This window comes from Anas platyrhynchos, chromosome 13 (genome assembly GCF_047663525.1).
Source record: "Anas platyrhynchos isolate ZD024472 breed Pekin duck chromosome 13, IASCAAS_PekinDuck_T2T, whole genome shotgun sequence".
Taxonomy (NCBI): Eukaryota; Metazoa; Chordata; class Aves; order Anseriformes; family Anatidae; genus Anas; species Anas platyrhynchos.
This window is the reverse complement of record NC_092599.1, coordinates 20,171,915-20,189,004: the sequence shown is the minus strand read 5'-3', so window position 1 is coordinate 20,189,004 and position 17,090 is coordinate 20,171,915. Positions and strand designations below refer to the sequence as shown.

General features: G+C 40.5%; 1 protein-coding gene across 6 annotated transcripts in view; it reads left to right on the top strand.

Annotated features, from left to right (window-relative positions):
- The window catches only part of FGD3 (FYVE, RhoGEF and PH domain containing 3), a 109,411-nt gene extending 92,704 nt beyond the window's left edge, over positions 1-16,707 (top strand). For all 6 annotated transcript variants that reach the window (XM_027467624.3, XM_005019075.6, XM_038186106.2 and 3 more), the window contains 4 exons: positions 4,571-4,693; positions 6,587-6,739; positions 9,658-9,798; positions 15,294-16,707. In XM_027467624.3, the coding sequence (XP_027323425.1) occupies positions 4,571-4,693; positions 6,587-6,739; positions 9,658-9,798; positions 15,294-15,518 (642 nt within the window). In that variant the 3' untranslated portion in view covers positions 15,519-16,707. The remainder of the gene's footprint in view (positions 1-4,570; positions 4,694-6,586; positions 6,740-9,657; positions 9,799-15,293) is intronic.
- Positions 16,708-17,090: the final 383 nt, after the last annotated feature.

The window sequence follows — 17,090 nt, the reverse complement described above, 5'->3', positions numbered from 1 at the left end:
GTAATAGAACTGAATTTCTCATAGATGTGTTCAGCATTTCCAGAAGAACCTGTTTATGGTCTGCCCCACTGTGGGTGTCTGAAAATAAGTAACTTTTAACCAGAAAATACTCAGCTGCATGAGCATATATAAAAATAATAAGGTCTGAAACAGCAGTGGTGTTCGTGTATCTGCCTGTGTATATATTGTGTGTACAGCTTTGAGGCTAGCTGTTGGCCTAAACAGATTTGAATACATAGCGAGTAATAAATAACAGAAAAAGAGTCTGCTGAGCCTGCTGTGTTTCTTGCTGTTCCTATGAGCTCTTTGGTGTTTCTTCCCTACTTGCCCACATCATGCTCATGATGTGCTGTCTGTTTTCCTAAGCACTCCAGCCACAGGCTTTGACCTTGCAAGCGTTTAGCCCTAGGCATGAGTTGTTCATGGCACTGGAGTATATGTTGTGTTCTCACCAGAATTTTAAAGTTTGAGGAAAACATTTATTAAGATTTAGAGCTTGATGCAGCTGTAGAGTAAAAGCAAATTAGTGCTCAGAACAGCCCAGTCTGAAAGAGGCTGTTTTAGATTCTGGCTCCGAACAGATTTCATACATGTATTTTTTTTTAATTTTTTTTTAACTTCAAACCAGGACTGGGTAACACAAGAAAGATGAGGAGTGTGACAATTACTCAAGTACATTAATATCAAGATATGCCATTTGAGGCTAGGGCAGCTTTGTATGAGCTTCCCTCTCAACACACATCAGCAGTAGATAATGTGCCTTGAGTAATAAAGGACAGACACGGTTGCGAAGTGACTGTCTATTGTTGAACAGGGTTTGTGAATTACAATGCATTTCCTTCTTTTCTACAAAAACTTTTCTGTTCAGAAGGTATATAGTGACAGGACGTGGCAGTGTAAACTTCCTGAGCCATCCCTGGATGGGATGGCTGGACTGCCTGGTCAGCAAAGCCCATGCATTTCACAGGAATCTTTCTTCTTTCCCAGTGTCAGCAGTTGAATAACATAATATGAATAACAGAATATGTTATTCGACTCTTCTTTCTTTCTTCTAGAATTGCTTATTACAATTTGCCAAGTTGTAAAGAAAATATGTTTTCATTTTTATTATCTTTCCCGCAGCTGCAATAGCAGTGGTTCAAACTCTTTTATTCTTACTGCATTGTCATAATGTTGAGAAATGTTAGGAAACATTGTGGTATTTATCAAACACTTAGAGAGCTCTTCATATGGGGCATTTTTTTTTTTTGATTAGTGAAATTAATATTAAAAAATTGCTGTGTGTCATAGCATGAGTCAAAATATATCTGTCCAAAATGAAAAGCTCATTGTGTAACTGTCATAACGTAAATCAAGCCTAATATAATAGCTTCTCAGCTTTCTTTCCTTTTTCAGATACATGGGTCACGTATGAACCCATGCAAGTGAACGCTGTCCAGACTGCTCCACAGTAATGGGGCAGTCAAATACAAGGTCCCTGAGAGGAAGTATTCAACTTGAGTCTTATCTGTGTTAGAGACACATGTGTGGGTGTGCGGATGGGTATTCCTGCTGAATAAAATGAACCGATTTACATGTAAAGCAGCCCTCAGTTCATACTAGAGGAGCTTCAGCATTTTTACTTTGCAGGCATGTGAAGGTATCCATCCAAAGCCAAAAACAGATTTTTGTTTATCGTTCTTAACGATTATCTTCTAATACCAGCTTACAAGCTCAAATGGTGCCTTCATCTATGCTCTTGGAATTCCAGTAACAGGAGTGAAATTGTTGTTAACATGCGAATTGAAAGACTTCTTATTCTGTATTCAAATTCCTCTTTTAAGAAAAGGGAAAAATAAGGTTGGCCAGTGATGCAGTGCTCTCATCTGACAACTGAAGGGGAATCCACCCCTGGTCAGTGGGAGGAAACAAAGTTTGGTTGAAAAATTTAATAGCTTTATCATCAAAATCAGAATAAGACGTGGATTAGTAACTAACAGATGTGATGCAAGCAGAGAGCGTTACTTTGTAGGTTGCTGTCGATCAGTAAAAGTAGATGAAGTTGCCCTAATTGTTTCCCTTACTTGGAGACATCGAATAAAGTCTGAAGGGAACGTTTTTGCCAGTGATTCATCCAAGGCATTGTTCAGTTGTCGTAATTCAATGTTGTACTGGTTGCATCTGGTTCTTTTACAAGAAAAGTGAAATACTTCCCTTTGCTTGTGTGTGGGGGAGGACTTGGATTTGCAAGCATTTTGTTGTGCTGAACGATTCTAGGATGCTATGAATTAATATGTATGGCTGAATCTGGGGGCCGTGTGATTGTCCTGAATGAACAGTGCTGTGTGGCTGTGCTTCACCAAGCCGAACTGCAAAACATCCTACATAGCTGCATAAAAGTTCTAGATGTTGCTATTGCAGCTGTAGAAAAGATAGTAAAAATGAAAACATCCAATGCAATTAGAAGTGATTAGTTGTGGTTTCATTGCGTAATGCTACTACAAGCCAGGGTGGTTTCAATCGCTCTGCAGAAAGATGCTGTGCTGTCCTCTGGACCCGGGGAATGTCAGGGCGGAGAGGCCAAGGGGCTGGAAGGTGTAGGAGTGGTGCCTCCAGACCTGTCTCCATCTCCCCATCCTTCGGAAATAATAACTTAAATTCAAGAGAAGGGGAATCGGTGATTTGCAGAATGGAGAATGCGATGCTTGGGGGATACTTGGGGATGAGGGAAAGGCAAAGGTGAAGAAGAATGAAAGAAAGAGAGAGAGGGGTTGGTCTGAAGGAAGCGAAAGACGACTCAGTTTTCTCCTGGCTGGAAGCTTTCCAGCAGTCATCAGGGAAAAGGAGGGAAGGTGACTGAGAGCGTGCGGGTGGAGTATGGGGCACTGAAGGAAGGCTGTGCAGCAGTCAGCTCGTGGGCCTCTGCAACTTGGTTTTGTCATCACGCTTCTGGCTTGCAAGACTTTTCTCTGGGATGTGGCTGCACTTTCTCAACCACCCCTTATTTTCAAGATCACAGTCTACTTTCTCCCTGCTGAAGTGCCCCTGAGACACGAAATGAAGCTCCTGCCCTCACCTTTCTGCTTTGGTGGAACTGAATTCTCTGGGCTTGCAGTGCTGGTGGCTTTGGTCAGGCTACACCGCTGCACTGTGCAGTGACTGGTACAGCTTATAAAACCTGGCGTTTGAATTGTCCTTGAAATATGTATTAGTGACTTCTGCAGGTGAATTGTAACCCCTAAGGTGAGATCTTAGGGAAAATGACAGGATTTCTGGTAGCACTTGCCTGGAGATCCATGGGCAGCCTCTGCTAATTGTAATTGCGGCTGCCTTTCCTCCCACCCCATGTGCCTGCACCCTTGTGTTAAATAAAGACTTGGAGGAAGGGAAATTTGTTGAACCAATTTTCTCTCTCAAGTGGACTTTGTCACTTAGTGTGCGTGCCTCGAAGGGAAGGGATGGTTGTCAGCGAGTCCGTAGAGGTATGTAATGGGCTTAATCTTCACCTGACTTTCAGATTTATTTTTTTTTCAAATTAGAGGAAATGTTTCCATTCCAGTAGCTTGTGTCAAGCACATGAAAATGGAGGGAGTTTTCAGACTTGTTCTCGTGCAAGAGCTGTACCAGAGCATGGTGCAGCACCTCTGGTGGGCTTGGATCTCCCTGCAGGCGCTGTCAGGCTGCGGGTTCCAAGGGCTTGCTTCAGGGAACTGCTGCGCCCTTCCGTGTAGCTGTCCTGGCTAGGAAGGCGAAATGGTATTTATCTATTAAACAAAAAAACAGGGGTTCGCTTGAAGGTATAGAGGAAGCTGTGTTTTTATGACCTGTACATTGGCACGTGGATAATCTTCAGTTTATCAGAAAATATACATTTGGATTTATTTACTCATACCTCGTGACTTTATGTAGTGGCTTAGGCGCAGAGCTAAAGCAGCGAGTCTTGCTTGGCTATCCAGGCAGCTGAGAGTCCTTGCAGAGAGCAGTTGATAGCAGGCCCCTGGTGCAGGTGTCCCTTTTTTCCTTAACGGATTTATTTCTTTGCGGGCTGGAAAACTCCTAAATTAAGTAAGCATTTGAAATGGGGCAGTGCAGAAAGTCTTCTACCAGCACTGTTCACTTCCGCAGTCAAACTGCTTTTCCCAAATCTTTCTACATGGGAGCAGAAGTTTTCAGTGTGTGCACAAGGTCAGCAGCATTTACCTTAACCAAATCACATTGCACCAGGGAGGAAGAGAGTTCCAGAAGGAAAGCTCTTTTTGGAAAGCCCATGTTGCCGTGTCCCGTTGCTCCTGATCAGTGGAGTGTGAGATGGAGTAGCTCAGTGGCTATACGGACACACACAAGCTGAGAGGGACCTGGAGAATTAATTCTAATGATCAGAAACCACATAATGCCACACCAGAAACACCCAATGGCTGAAACTGCACTTCCATTCTAACTTTAGGACACTAGCAGAGTTAACACAAATTCTTTTCTAAAATGATTGGAATGGTGTGAAACCCAAAGGTGGTCTTTGCTTTGTCAATGAGAGCTCTAGGAATTGTTCTGAGATTTTTTCTTTTTAATCACATATGTGTACTTTTCATTTCAGAGTGATTCCTGTAGGAAATCTTCCAAATCCAAGCGAGACAAGGAGAAGCAGGCTTGCAAGAGCTGCAGTGAAAGCTTCAACTCCATCACTAAACGACGGCACCACTGCAAGCAGTGCGGGGCGGTAAGTTTCAGAATGCATTGAGGATTTTAGTTTCTTCTGCAGAGAGCATTGAAGAGAATTTTTATTTTTTCAGTGCAGGACCTAAAACATGTTTGTGGCAGATTGTTGACAGAGCAGATCTTGCCAGTTACTTTATCCCTGGGGTACCAAGTAAAAAAAGGGCAAATGTCTGGTGCTGTTTTCAAGTGGCCTAATCTGTGCTGTTTTATGGACATGTACGGCATCAGTGGTTAAAAGGATAGGTGGTGCATTCCCTGGGGATGTGCGTGTATTTGGAGTGGGGTTGTCCACCATATTCTCTTTACAGAAACAAAATGACCTTCCAGTGGCCCTGCTTCATATGAGTTCTTCCTAGGATGAATAGCTGAACATACAATATTAAAGATGGATGGTCTCTTCTTTCCCTAAAGCAGAACTAATAAGCGTTGTTTCTTCCAAAGAGGTATCCTTGTGCTTGAAAAAATTAGTCCTGGAGAATCAGGGCCAGCTTACAAAAGGCATTTAGCCACCTTTTCTCGGTGCCATTGACTGACAGTTTAATTCTCAGATTTGTCTGAAAATGGCAGCCACAGCCAAGATGAGATTGATTTCTGTAATACAACTTAAAACCTTCCTTCTGTGACTTGAGTTTCATGGTTCAGTGTTTCCCATGTAACTAGTACAGAATAATGTTATTTAAATGCCATTATTTATTTGGGAAGTGGAGATAAATTTTCCAATCTCACTGAAAGGAGATCTAAATGTGCTGCTAAGATGTTCAAAAAATTCAGTCTCAGCAATCGAAATAAAATTACCCTGGAGTAATTTTTTCTTAAAAATAATTGCTAAAATCATGCAATGTTTCTGAATGTTTAAAAATGTTCCACTGTAAAGCTGAATGTAATTACAGAAACGAAATAACTATTTTCCCCTATGGACAGGGGGATAATAATTACATTATTAATAATTTATTTTTAAGCAGTTGTTGGTTATGCAATATTTTCTGACGTGGCAATAGCATACAAATGAAAGAAGTTGATAGTCTTTTCTTGAGGCAATTTATGTTTCTAAAATGCCAGCTTGCTTTTGTTTATATAACTTGGCAGAGCAGGACTTTGCTTAACACTTGCCGAATTAAGGCAATTACCTTCATACAGTAATTAATGTCTTGCAGTGAAGCATATAGTAACATATACTTGTAACCAGAGGGCATTTGTGGTGTGTTATTATACAGCAAATTCTGAATAGATGCTGAATCCATCCGACTGCCCCTGTATTGCACCCTAGGGGACAGTTTCTGTCCTTGGAGCAGCTGTGCAACAGCAAGTGCTTGAGTCAGATTTTAAGTGTGGAGGCAGATTCCAGAGCTGCAGATCCATCACTCTTCACAGGCACTGGTGTCATGGGACTGATGTTTCCTTGGATGCTGTTGGAATCTAAAGCTGTTAATTTAGCATCAGACAAAGAATTTTTAATGGATAGTACATTGGACTACGTTCTTAAAATAGTAGATTTTGGATGCCTCAGTTCTTTCAGGTTGAACTACCTGACTAATGAAGAAGTGTCAGCCGCCTTTACTCCAAAAAACAGTCCCTTCTAGACCATCTTATAGTCTGACATTGAAAAACACTGCTTTGTAAACCAAACCCTTTATGACTCATAAAGTTAATTATAAAGTACTTCCCATTAGGCATTTGCTGTCTTTATTAAGAAATTGGTACACAGCACGAGATCACTTACAAGGTTAATTCTTAATGGAGGTAAATAAAGTAAATATTAGATTGGTCGCTTTATCTTATGTTTACAATAGTTTTCAGGATTTTATTTCAATAACATCCATTCTGCAACTCACTTTTATTTGGAGTATGAATAAGAAATACTATGTTTTAATAATGTGCCATCTTTCTGATGCAGGTGATCTGCGCAAAATGCTCAGAGTTTAAACCACTTGCAGATAATAGCCGTCATAATCGAGTGTGTAAAGAGTGTTTTCTGCAGCTACCAGCAAGCCCATGCAGCCCTGGAGTGGAAACAGTAGGAGAACAAAAGAAAAGACAAGCTGCAGAGGTATGGTATTTACTTAGAAACTTTTGGTGTGCTAGCTGCCCTTGCAAGTCTATTACCATTACTACTATTAATAATATTATTATTATTTAAATGTTCTTATTTTTACAATAAACTGTCTGGTTATCTTTTTTTTTTCCCACGATGATATCTGATCCTCTAGCTTGTAACTTGTATTGAGTGTGCGTGTAAACTGAATTCTGTTCGTGACTGGGAGCGTTCATCGTAGGATGTTTATTATGCACAGATTCATATGGGCTTTGCAGCTAAGCTTCAGCTTTCAAAGTAACGAAAAATAGGAAAAATTTCTGGATACTTTTCATTATGGTGTATTTCCAACCTTGAATTGTTCACATGAACTGTTGGCAAAATAAGATTTTGGTTTTAACTCCATATAGAAGATAGTTTTACATTCCTGCCAAAATATCATTGGAACTAGTCTTTCTTACCTGGTTGTGCAAAAACATGGGATCCTTCTGAAAGACTATCAGGATTCACCAAAACACCCTCAACCCTGCTATAATGCAGACTGTTTTCTCCAAGATGCAACTTCTACAAATTATGCTGTGTAAGCTACTGCTTCACAAGTGCTGCAGATGTCACCAAGCTTTATACCATGATAGCAGCATAACTTACCCTTTTTTACAAGAACACGGAACTTATTGGCAAACTCATTCGTTTTATCCTCACCCACAACAACTGAACCTTCTCTTACCAATGCTTTTTTTAGACTACAGGCAGAGCTCTGAGTACCATTACATGACATGCTTTTCATGGGCCATCTTGAGGAAAAGGCTTTTATTTATTTCACCTGTGAAATACAGCCAGAAATCACTGCATGCGTAAAAGAGGCCATTGATTTCAGTCGAAAGTGGACCCACAGAGTTTTATCTTCTTGGGCCGTATCAGATTCTGGAAGGAGCCACTGAAATGCTAAGAGAACTTAACATCATCGTGAACCATCCTTCCCCCTGATATGCTGACACGTACTGTCCTGCTTTGAACACTGCATAGAAAATCAGTGAACTGTTGCAACCTTTACTGAAAAACACCTAACTCTGAAAAACTTCTTTCTGGAAGCAACCCCGCATAGCCTCCAGACTGCCTTCCAGCCTTGTTTGACTTCCTCAAGAGAAACAAACTACGTGGAAAAGAGCGAGACTCTGTGCAAGAAATACAAACCTGCCAGTGCATGTCCAGAACTCCTGCAATAAATGTTTCCCCAAATGAAGCTTTCTTGGCCCTTCTCCTTGGGCTTCCCAGAATGTCATATTTATTTCCGGGTTACTAAATGTCCTGGAAGTTACCACAGTGGTAAAAACTACACCTGCACTGTGCCAAAGTGAATTCTGCTGCTCAAGTGCTTTGTCAGCTTTGTACCCCACAAAACATCAAGAATCTCAGAAACACAAACTGGAATAAAGCTACAAGCGTGCATTGCTCTTCCATAAAATAATGTGTCCATTAGATTCTGGATCCAGAGCTTTGTACCATCAAAAACTTTGTGTATACAATACAGCTATGCTTGTAGGTGAAGAGCACTTTAATATGCCTCAGGATAGTCTGTGGTATCTCACTATAAACTTTCTAGCATTGTTTCAGTGGTGCTGTTTGCCAGTAAAGTGAAAACCTACACCTACCCAGCAGAGAGCTCTGTTAATCTGAAAAGCCAAAAAGCAAACCAGTGAAACGTGACCTATGGCTCTACTTCAGAAAGCAGATTACAGCAGAAAGCTGTAAAAACCAAAGGAAAAAGAGTATTTTTTTCCCTTGTATTCTCAGGCTTCTAGCCTTGTGCTAAATCTTCAGAGGATCAGGTAAAATGCAAGAAAGTAGGTATATTAAAAAAAAAAAAGAAAAGATCAGAGGCAGTCTTCTTCTTTCCCTCCTCTTTACATCAAACTTTCATAACAAGCTTAATAGCAGCTGAGGAGACTGCCACTTTTCAAAAGTTATTAGCAGAAATCCCCAGGAGACCTCTGTGTAAAGTCTAATGTGAACAGGAATTTTCTTCTTCTTTGCTTTCTATCAAAAGACACAGTTTATTCCATCTTTTTTTGCCATAGAGCTCTCTGATTTGGCTTATGTCTCTGCAGCCGTGCACAAGTGTCTGTTAATACCAGTACTGCAAAGATGTGAGTGACAGAAACACAAGTATTTGCATACTGCTTCACTTTTCAGTCTTGCCTGCTCAGTTTTTATTCCAAATTCCAAATATTTCCTCTGTCTATCCTGCAATAATAAACTAAAGCAGGCACAGAGCACTTGGCACAGTGCTTCAGAAAGAATGAATTAAATACATTGACAACAAAGTAAGGCTAAAATGTAGAGAGGCACCATTTGCTCTCTCCTTTCCCCAAATTCTTGCTTCAGGCATGCCAAGTGACCGCTGCTGGCTGAGCAGTGGGTTCCAGAAGTGGGCTTGTGGAAAACCGGCACTCTGCGGGGCGAGTTCTGGGCAATAACTGTTTCTCTGTTTCCAGGCTCATGTTCCTTTCCCACTGCTGGTAGAGCTGTATTCCACCCAGACTTGCAGCAGTAGCATCCCCGTACATACATGAGGCTCTCTCATGCTGAGGCACCTTTTTCGTTAATTTCAAATCATCTCCCAGCCTACTTCGCTAAGCAAGAAACTAGCAGTGTCATCTTAATTGCCATTCTCAATGTACTTTGTGGAGGTAGAATTTAACTTTCTGTCCACTGGGAACGGTCATTCAGCATCTGTCTCTGTTACGTGGAATTCTGCTGTTTCTTGATGGTATATAGTGATGATTAAACTTATGACTGAACAAAAGCTATCCGGCATTTGTCCTTCACTATCTTTTAACAGCTTAGCTGAGCTCTGTTTTGTATTTAATTCTAAGTATTCTGTCCATGTAAACATGAATGGGAACAGCTCTCTTTTTTTTTTCTTCATCCAGAAGCAAAGCTTATTAGCAGCTGAAAATAGTGTCTTCAGTAGCTACCTCCAGTTCCTTGAAAAAGGGAAGACCTGGTACAAAATGTGGGTGACCATCCCCAAGACCGAACCTCTTGTTCTGTATCTTCAAGGAATTACCCAGGTAAAGTGACATTCACGGGGGTTATCAGACAGCAAAAAACATGTAAATTTAGCTGAGAAATAGGTCAAAGGATTTCACTTGGTCTCAACAACAAAAATCAACTTGGTATTCTGAATTTAGCACAAAGCCTCAGAGATTTCAGATTTCCTTCTTACCTATAGTTGCTGCTGATACAGTTCTGAGCAAATGTTTAAACTCACAGCTTTTTTTAAATTATTTTATTTTTTATTTATTAACAATGAAGAACAAAGCAAGGATCATTAATTTTGTTAATGTTTTGTTTTCCAGAGGTTTCAGACAAGTGTGTTCAAAAAGGTTTTATTACCTTTTCTTTAGGGAAAGCACTTACCTGTAAAATCTACAGAGCTGTGAAGTAGCCCTAAATGTCACAATCGCTGGTTCAAGCTTATTTATTTATTTATTTTTAATTAAGACTATTCTAGTTCTGGGTTGAGGGCAGAGGAATTTGTGGAAATGTAGATGTTCTTTCATCCTGAAAAAAGGGGGTTGAGTTTGGCTAAAGCTTCTTGTCATACCATTGTGGTTTCATCTTTACTTGAAACAATTACTGTAGAAAGGTTTTTTTTATTATTTTTTTAGTTAAAAAATTAAGTGCACAGTTGAAACTAACTAGCATTTGCGTGTGATTAAAGTCAAGTAAAGTCCAAGACCAAGATTCAAATCGTGCTTCCTTAGTCCTGAAGATGTAGAATGACAACACTTACATGAGATCCCCCACCTCCAATTTTATACTTGACTTTTGAAATGTTTATATGCAGCTTTGTTTCATCCCCTGGATGGGGTGGAAGAGATAATGAGGGCCAAATTCAGCCTCCCCTGCTGTAACTGTAATGATATGAAAGGTTTTATTCTTATTAACATCATTGTGTATGGCTGTAGCTGGGAACAGTCTGGGAAATAAATACTTCCCATGATTTTATAAAGCTATTCAAAATAAAATTTACCCTATAGCAATTATTCTGCAAGAAGTACATGTTGTCCTCAGAACTGTGTTTTGCTTCTTGTCAGAAAGAACACCTCTGGTTTTGAACAAGTATGTGTAATGTTTTAAGCATAGTACTCAGGAAGCTGAAAGCTAGAATTTATTGCTCCAGACACAGCCCACTTGGCTTCATCTGGTATTCAAAGCCCTCGCTGGGTAAGCTTCCAACTTATCCCATGGGCAGTGAGCTGCCTGGCTTCCCTGCTAGTCACCAGGAGATGCATGACCGAAATTACAAGTTGAAAAGGCAAGCTGCCTCAGACAAAACACTAAAACTAATGCAACAAGACCAATTTTCAGATCTCTGTGGAGTCAGTCTAGGGAAACAAAAAAGCTTTAAAAAGTAAAGCAGAGAGAATGGCTTCACTACGGAACTTTGCAATTGATGTGAAAATTATGCCTCAGCAAAGCACCAGTGCAAGCCCCATGTCCCATGTAAACCGAGCCAGAATGTCTTGTGGGATCTTGGAGAGTATCATATATTGATGTGAGGCCTGATGGCAGGGCCAGAATTGAACGGGGTCCTGACTGCAGCAGGTATTAAGGTAAATCTGTTCTCAGACCTCCCACGTGTTTCTTGAATACATTCAGTCATCCTATCCACAGGCAAGCTTGGGGAAGGAGGGCAAGAACGGAGGGGGAGAGGTGTGAATTCTTGGGCCTTCCTCCCTCAGGAGCAGAGATGGCTGGAACTAGAAGTCACAGAAAAGCAACGTCTCTTATGGTGGTATGACCTAGAAAGAGAATTTCTCCTAGTGCTCAGATGACTGTCTCAAGACAGCATAAGTAATAACCCATGGGACATGAAACAGTTATTTTTAGTGCAAGCAGAATGATGCTGAATCGTCCAGGCCCCCTCCTGCCAGTCATGCAAAGCCAGGGTTGAAAGCTGGAGGAACTTGTGTGCTTCAGCTGCTCTGTGCTTTGCTCCATGGCCTGCCAAATTTGATCTTGAGCTTCTTTTGGTATTATCAGTAAGATGCCATATTTTAGGGGAAGGGGTGTCTTTGACACCAATTGTCAATTTTATGACAGTTAAATTTAGTGGTTACTGTCCTCAGCTATTTCAGATGTGAGATAAATCACCCAATAAAGCAGCAAGAAAGCGTACAGGACAAGGTTAATCTGTCTTACATTCAATAACCAAGCCTGGATTTACTACCAGGAATCAACAGTTGCAGGCTGAGACCATAAACAACAAAAACGAGTCCCTTCTTCGGGGCCTGCCATTCCCATGCTTTCTTCAGTTAGCATCCAACTGAAAGAAAGAAAGTATGAAGCAAACCCAGTTCTTTTATATTAACCTAATGTTCCTGTTAGTTCCAATTTACATGGAATACACTAGATTTCTTAGAAAAAGCTCTCCCAGGGCTTCCCTCCTCATGGCTGAGTGTCTGCCATCAGTTGGGAACCATCTGCATATTTGAGCCATATTTTCCCAGGGGTTCTGTTTTATACAGCAGCCTCGTGGCATCTGGCAAACCTTGAGCCTGCAAAGAGGCATGGTGGCTGAGAGCACAACAGAAATGAAAAGCATGAGATAATTTATTACTGTGATACAGAACTTATCTTCTGAAGGGTTTTTTGAGGTATGTGAAATACTAATTTTTTCACAGATTTGTTAGTTCTAGTTGCTGAATAGCATACACAGCCCACCCGAGAGAAGCACAGGCCATTTCCTGGGAAAGCAAAACTGTTATCCTCCTTAGGAGTTGGCGGTAGCAAATTGTTCCCAGCATATGGAGCATCTAAATACAGGGCTTGTCATTGCTGAACAAACAGAATATCTGCTGCAAAAGTTTTCCTTTTGGAAAGGTTTTAAAAAAGGGGGGGAAGAGGGAGCATTTCCTTGCCTTAAAAAAAAAAAAATTTTCTTTTGGGAGTAATGCTGCCAACAATGGCATTAAAGGTCTTGAAACACAGATCAAGTGAAGGATGACCCCAGGAGTTTTGCCTTTGAAGGTTGTGGGATAGCAACCTTTTGGGAAGGAGGAATAAACTGAGCCAAATCCGGAACTCCTGATGCAGTAATGGCCCTGACAGCAGTCATCCTGTAGGCTGGGGAAGGGATTCCAGTGCAAATAGCAGTATGCCTCTCAGGCTTTAAAATAGCAAGAGCAAGAAAACTGCTCTTTTGCTTTAGATGCTTGTTCCAGGAGAATGAATTCATTTCCTGAGTGTTCACAGTTTAAGTTGTGTACAAGGCTTTATGCATGAGGATGAAATTCACAGCTTATTTAGGTATGGAAATCATACCAATCCTCAGACAGATAAAATGAGACTGAAACTCATTTGTGCAGCAGTTTGTCATGTTTATCTGAGTAGGATTATATGAGTGTGCTTATAAGCAAAGACCACCTCAAGCTTAGGACTGGCTGGTTTTATGGAAATCACTCTCTTTCCCCAAATCCTCCTGGAGCTTCTCATTCTGCCCCTGTAAAATGTCCAGCTGGCTCCAGAGCACTGCCTAACTTGCACATCGTTATGTGCGTCTTTATCTGACAGTGCACCTCGCCAGAAATTATTTCGGTCCCTTCCTTTTGGATCAGACAGATATATAGAAAGTCACAAACGCATTGTGTTAAGGAAAGGGAGGAAGCAAGCCCAAAGGCAGTCTGTTTAATTTGTGCATCTGCACTTACTGGGTAGGTGTGACATGTACCGTTCAAACAGCAGCTTGCTCTTACGCTGCACTTCTTGGCTACAAATGATACCATTTTTCACTGTCATGGGCAGTCTCTAATTTTCCATACGACGAGTCTTATTGTCTATATCCTACAACCTAAATACGGGATCAGCAGAGCAGGCGTGACAGAGCTTGCATGTGCTCTTTGCATTTTGTGCCCACCAGTCCCATACTGTCTTGCTTTAGTGCTGCCGTGCATCCAGGCCTGGAGCTATTCTGTATGTGCCAGCTCTTAACTGCTGCATGTGCAAGACCTCCCTGTTTGTATGGATGTGGCTGTGCTGTCAGGATCTAGAAACTTTATGATGTTTTTACACAACAAACTGCACTTAAGACAAACTGAATTCTTCAGTGTTTGATGCAAAGCTGCCATAAATCTCCCCTAATAACACTTGGTCTTCAAGCAGATGGGCCTAGCATTTTTGTGCAACATTAACAATCAATCAATTAATAATCAGGAAACCTATATTAATTTAATAGATCACATATATATGTTTTAGACTCTGCTTTTTTGCCCCTTTAGTTGCACAGTCTGTTCACATTGATGTGAGCCATTCCGAAGCTTTCATTACTTTAGTCTAAGTGTTAGAAAAGTAGATTTTTAATGGCCATTGTTCTCAGGGCTCTGGCTCTCTTACAGATGTTTGCTATCTGTCTGGTGTGGACTTCAGCTTGGGGACCCACCTTTAAAAATGCTGGCATCATTTGAAACAAGTTGCTTGCTCTCCACCTCCTTGGTCATGACACAGACTGTCAAAGTACACCTCTCTTTGGAGCTTAGAAGAGGAGTGCTTTTATGCTCAGGATGTGACTGTTAGAGAGCTGTATTGCTCTCTACATCTGTGAGTTAATCTGGCCTTTAAAGGATGTCAGAAAATCTGAGCTTTGACTTCCCTTGACAGCACTGAAAGGGATCATAAATAACCCAAGACCTTCTGAGAAGTCTCACCGATTGATTTAAGATTTGAAATTCTCTTTTATTTCCAAGTCTCTTTCCTGGTAGTTGTCTTTGCGGCTCTCAGTGTCCAGTTCTGCTTATTTGTATTCTTTTAACCAAACCTATCAGTTAAAAGACAGTTAAAAGATATTTAACCAAAAAGCCCAGAGGGGCTGCATTGAGCTGTTCTCACCTGGACCTGATTGCCTGTACCCTAATACAAAGGTTTTTAGAAGAAGCAAAAATGTAAAAAATACAAAGTTCTGTGAAAATCCCCAGTCATGTCACTGCTGGACCTGTATTCTTGCTGCAGAAGAGAATCCATTAAATAAGAATAAAAACCTGCTAAGTCATTTCCTTTTATTGCTTTAGGTTAAACAGTCAGTACCTCCTCTTATCCGTTTTCTAAGCTGCAGAATTGAACCAGAAGCAGAATGTGCATGCGTTCATGCGCTCACTTAAGTGTGTCTGCACAAGTGTGCGCTTGTACATGCCCCAAAGGCCCCAGAGGACTGATCTGTGCTGGAGTTTGTAACAGCACTTGTCTCAGAATTGGTAGAGGTACACAGTTATCAGTCATGGTGAGACATGTAAATTGGTGTACCCCAACTGCTGAAACCTGGTGGGGGTAGCTGCGTGAGCAGGGACGTCAGACTTCGAGTGTAGCACAGGGTAGGTACCTGTGAGTGGCACGCAGGGAGGCACTGCTTCCCGGGGAGCTGTGGTGCAGCTGCCTGCCCTGAGGCTGATGGTGGCAAGCATGTGCCTGGTAACCACGCCGTGGGGGTAGGGCAGCGTGCCCCTGCTCCTCCCGTTTTTAATATGATTTGGTGCTGGGTGTTTACATTTGTTCTTTCTTCTTCTTTTAGGATGGACGGGGTCCACGTCCCATTCCTCTGCCTGGATACGAAGTCAGTTTTCCAGGTTCTGGTGAGAAGTTTGAAGTGAAGCATGTCTTTAAGCTTTGCCAGTCCCAGCAAACTATATATTTCAGTGCAGAAGATGAAGAACTGCAGCTGAAATGGATGGAAATTCTCTCCAAAGCAGCCAAAGGGGAAACTGAAGATACAGCTGAAGGGCTCAGCAACCCATAGAGCAAGTTCCATTTAGTTTCTTTCATACATGCTATAAACCATCACTTGAATTTGGTATTCATGGCACTTTGGAATCTGTATGGCTTTATATTTTCATGTGTCTGCATAGGAAATTCAGTGGTTTCTCTCCTTTTATTGTACATTTCTCACGTACAGTAGTTATCTGGCATATATTATGTTAAAGGAAAAGGTAGTTGTAGTTGTTGGTGGTGTTGATGCTGGTTTTGAAACAAAAGACAAGGAGAAAAGCATTAATTTTATCAAAGGCAATGGAAAACCATTGGTCTCTTGTTTTCCTAAATGTATATTTTCCAGTCCTTTTGATTGCTGTTCAGTGCAGGATGTGTATAGTCTGTGATTAGTTCTATAAATGCTGCCTTTTAAGTTAAATGTTGTAAAGGCTTGTGCTGGCCACTGACATTCCGTTCTGTCCTTTTCCTCCTGGTAAAAAGGTCTTTGTGAAGTGTGAGCAATGTACTGAATATTTTCTTTGGCTAAAACTTTGTCTCTGCTATTTTGAGATGACCTGTTCACAAGACAAATACTGTAGAAGGGACTTCTAAAAATGACTGCAAACTGTGCAGGAAAGAACATTAAGAAGCCTCATTGATTTTAAGCATTTATAATATTGTTTTGTTTTCTTTTGAAACCAATACCTTCCTTACTTCTATTTGAACCCATTTTAATGTAAGTGAACAAATGTTTTATACTGCCAACTGGGAAATGATCAATAAACAAGAACATTTTTAGTACACACAGTACAAAAAGGTGACTTTTTTGTTGTTGTACTGGTTAATTTAAAAGAGACCTGGGATTTATTTATATAATTTGTAAATAATGTTTCATAAGTATTTTAAGAATTTTTAAAAGATCTGAGCTAATTAACAGGATTTAGTGCATAGAATGAGATATTTGTATGAACTGAATTTGTAATTTAATTTTCCTGTTCACCTGTATTTGTCTAATTTTCAAACTTAAGTGCTTATCTATTTAAATAAAAAATCATGCAGTTAACTCCTGAGCCAGATCTCCAAGGCACAGCAAGCTCTAGGTCAACATTTAATGCAGGTTTAAAAAAATAGAAAAAGAAAAAAAAAAAAAAAAAAAGGAATGTCTGTTCCTAGTGGTAGCAAGCATGTAGTTCTGATAAAAATGAAATAAAATCTGTCACAGTGCTATGATTTTTAAATGGTTTGGTTTAACTTTTGTTTCCTCTTCAGCTTTCTACATTTTGTGGTATTGGTAGAAAGAAAGAGCTGCTCCATAAAGCCAGAATTGTTAGGATTGTTGAAAATTAGTGATCTGCATCAGTGAGTATGTTTCTTACCTACAGAAAAGGATTTGTTTGGTTTTTTGTTTGTTTGTTTTGATTTTAAGACATAGACATAATAAGTTACATACGTGAAGTCCTTGATGATAAAAAGTCAGACGCCATGTATTTAACTAGCTACTGGTAAGATATCATATGGTTTGCATCTTGCCTGTACTCCCAACCTCTATCCACTCCAATCAGTGTTAGCATGAAAAAAGTTTCCTGCAAAATAATTTTTATGATAGAGGTTATCAGAAGGA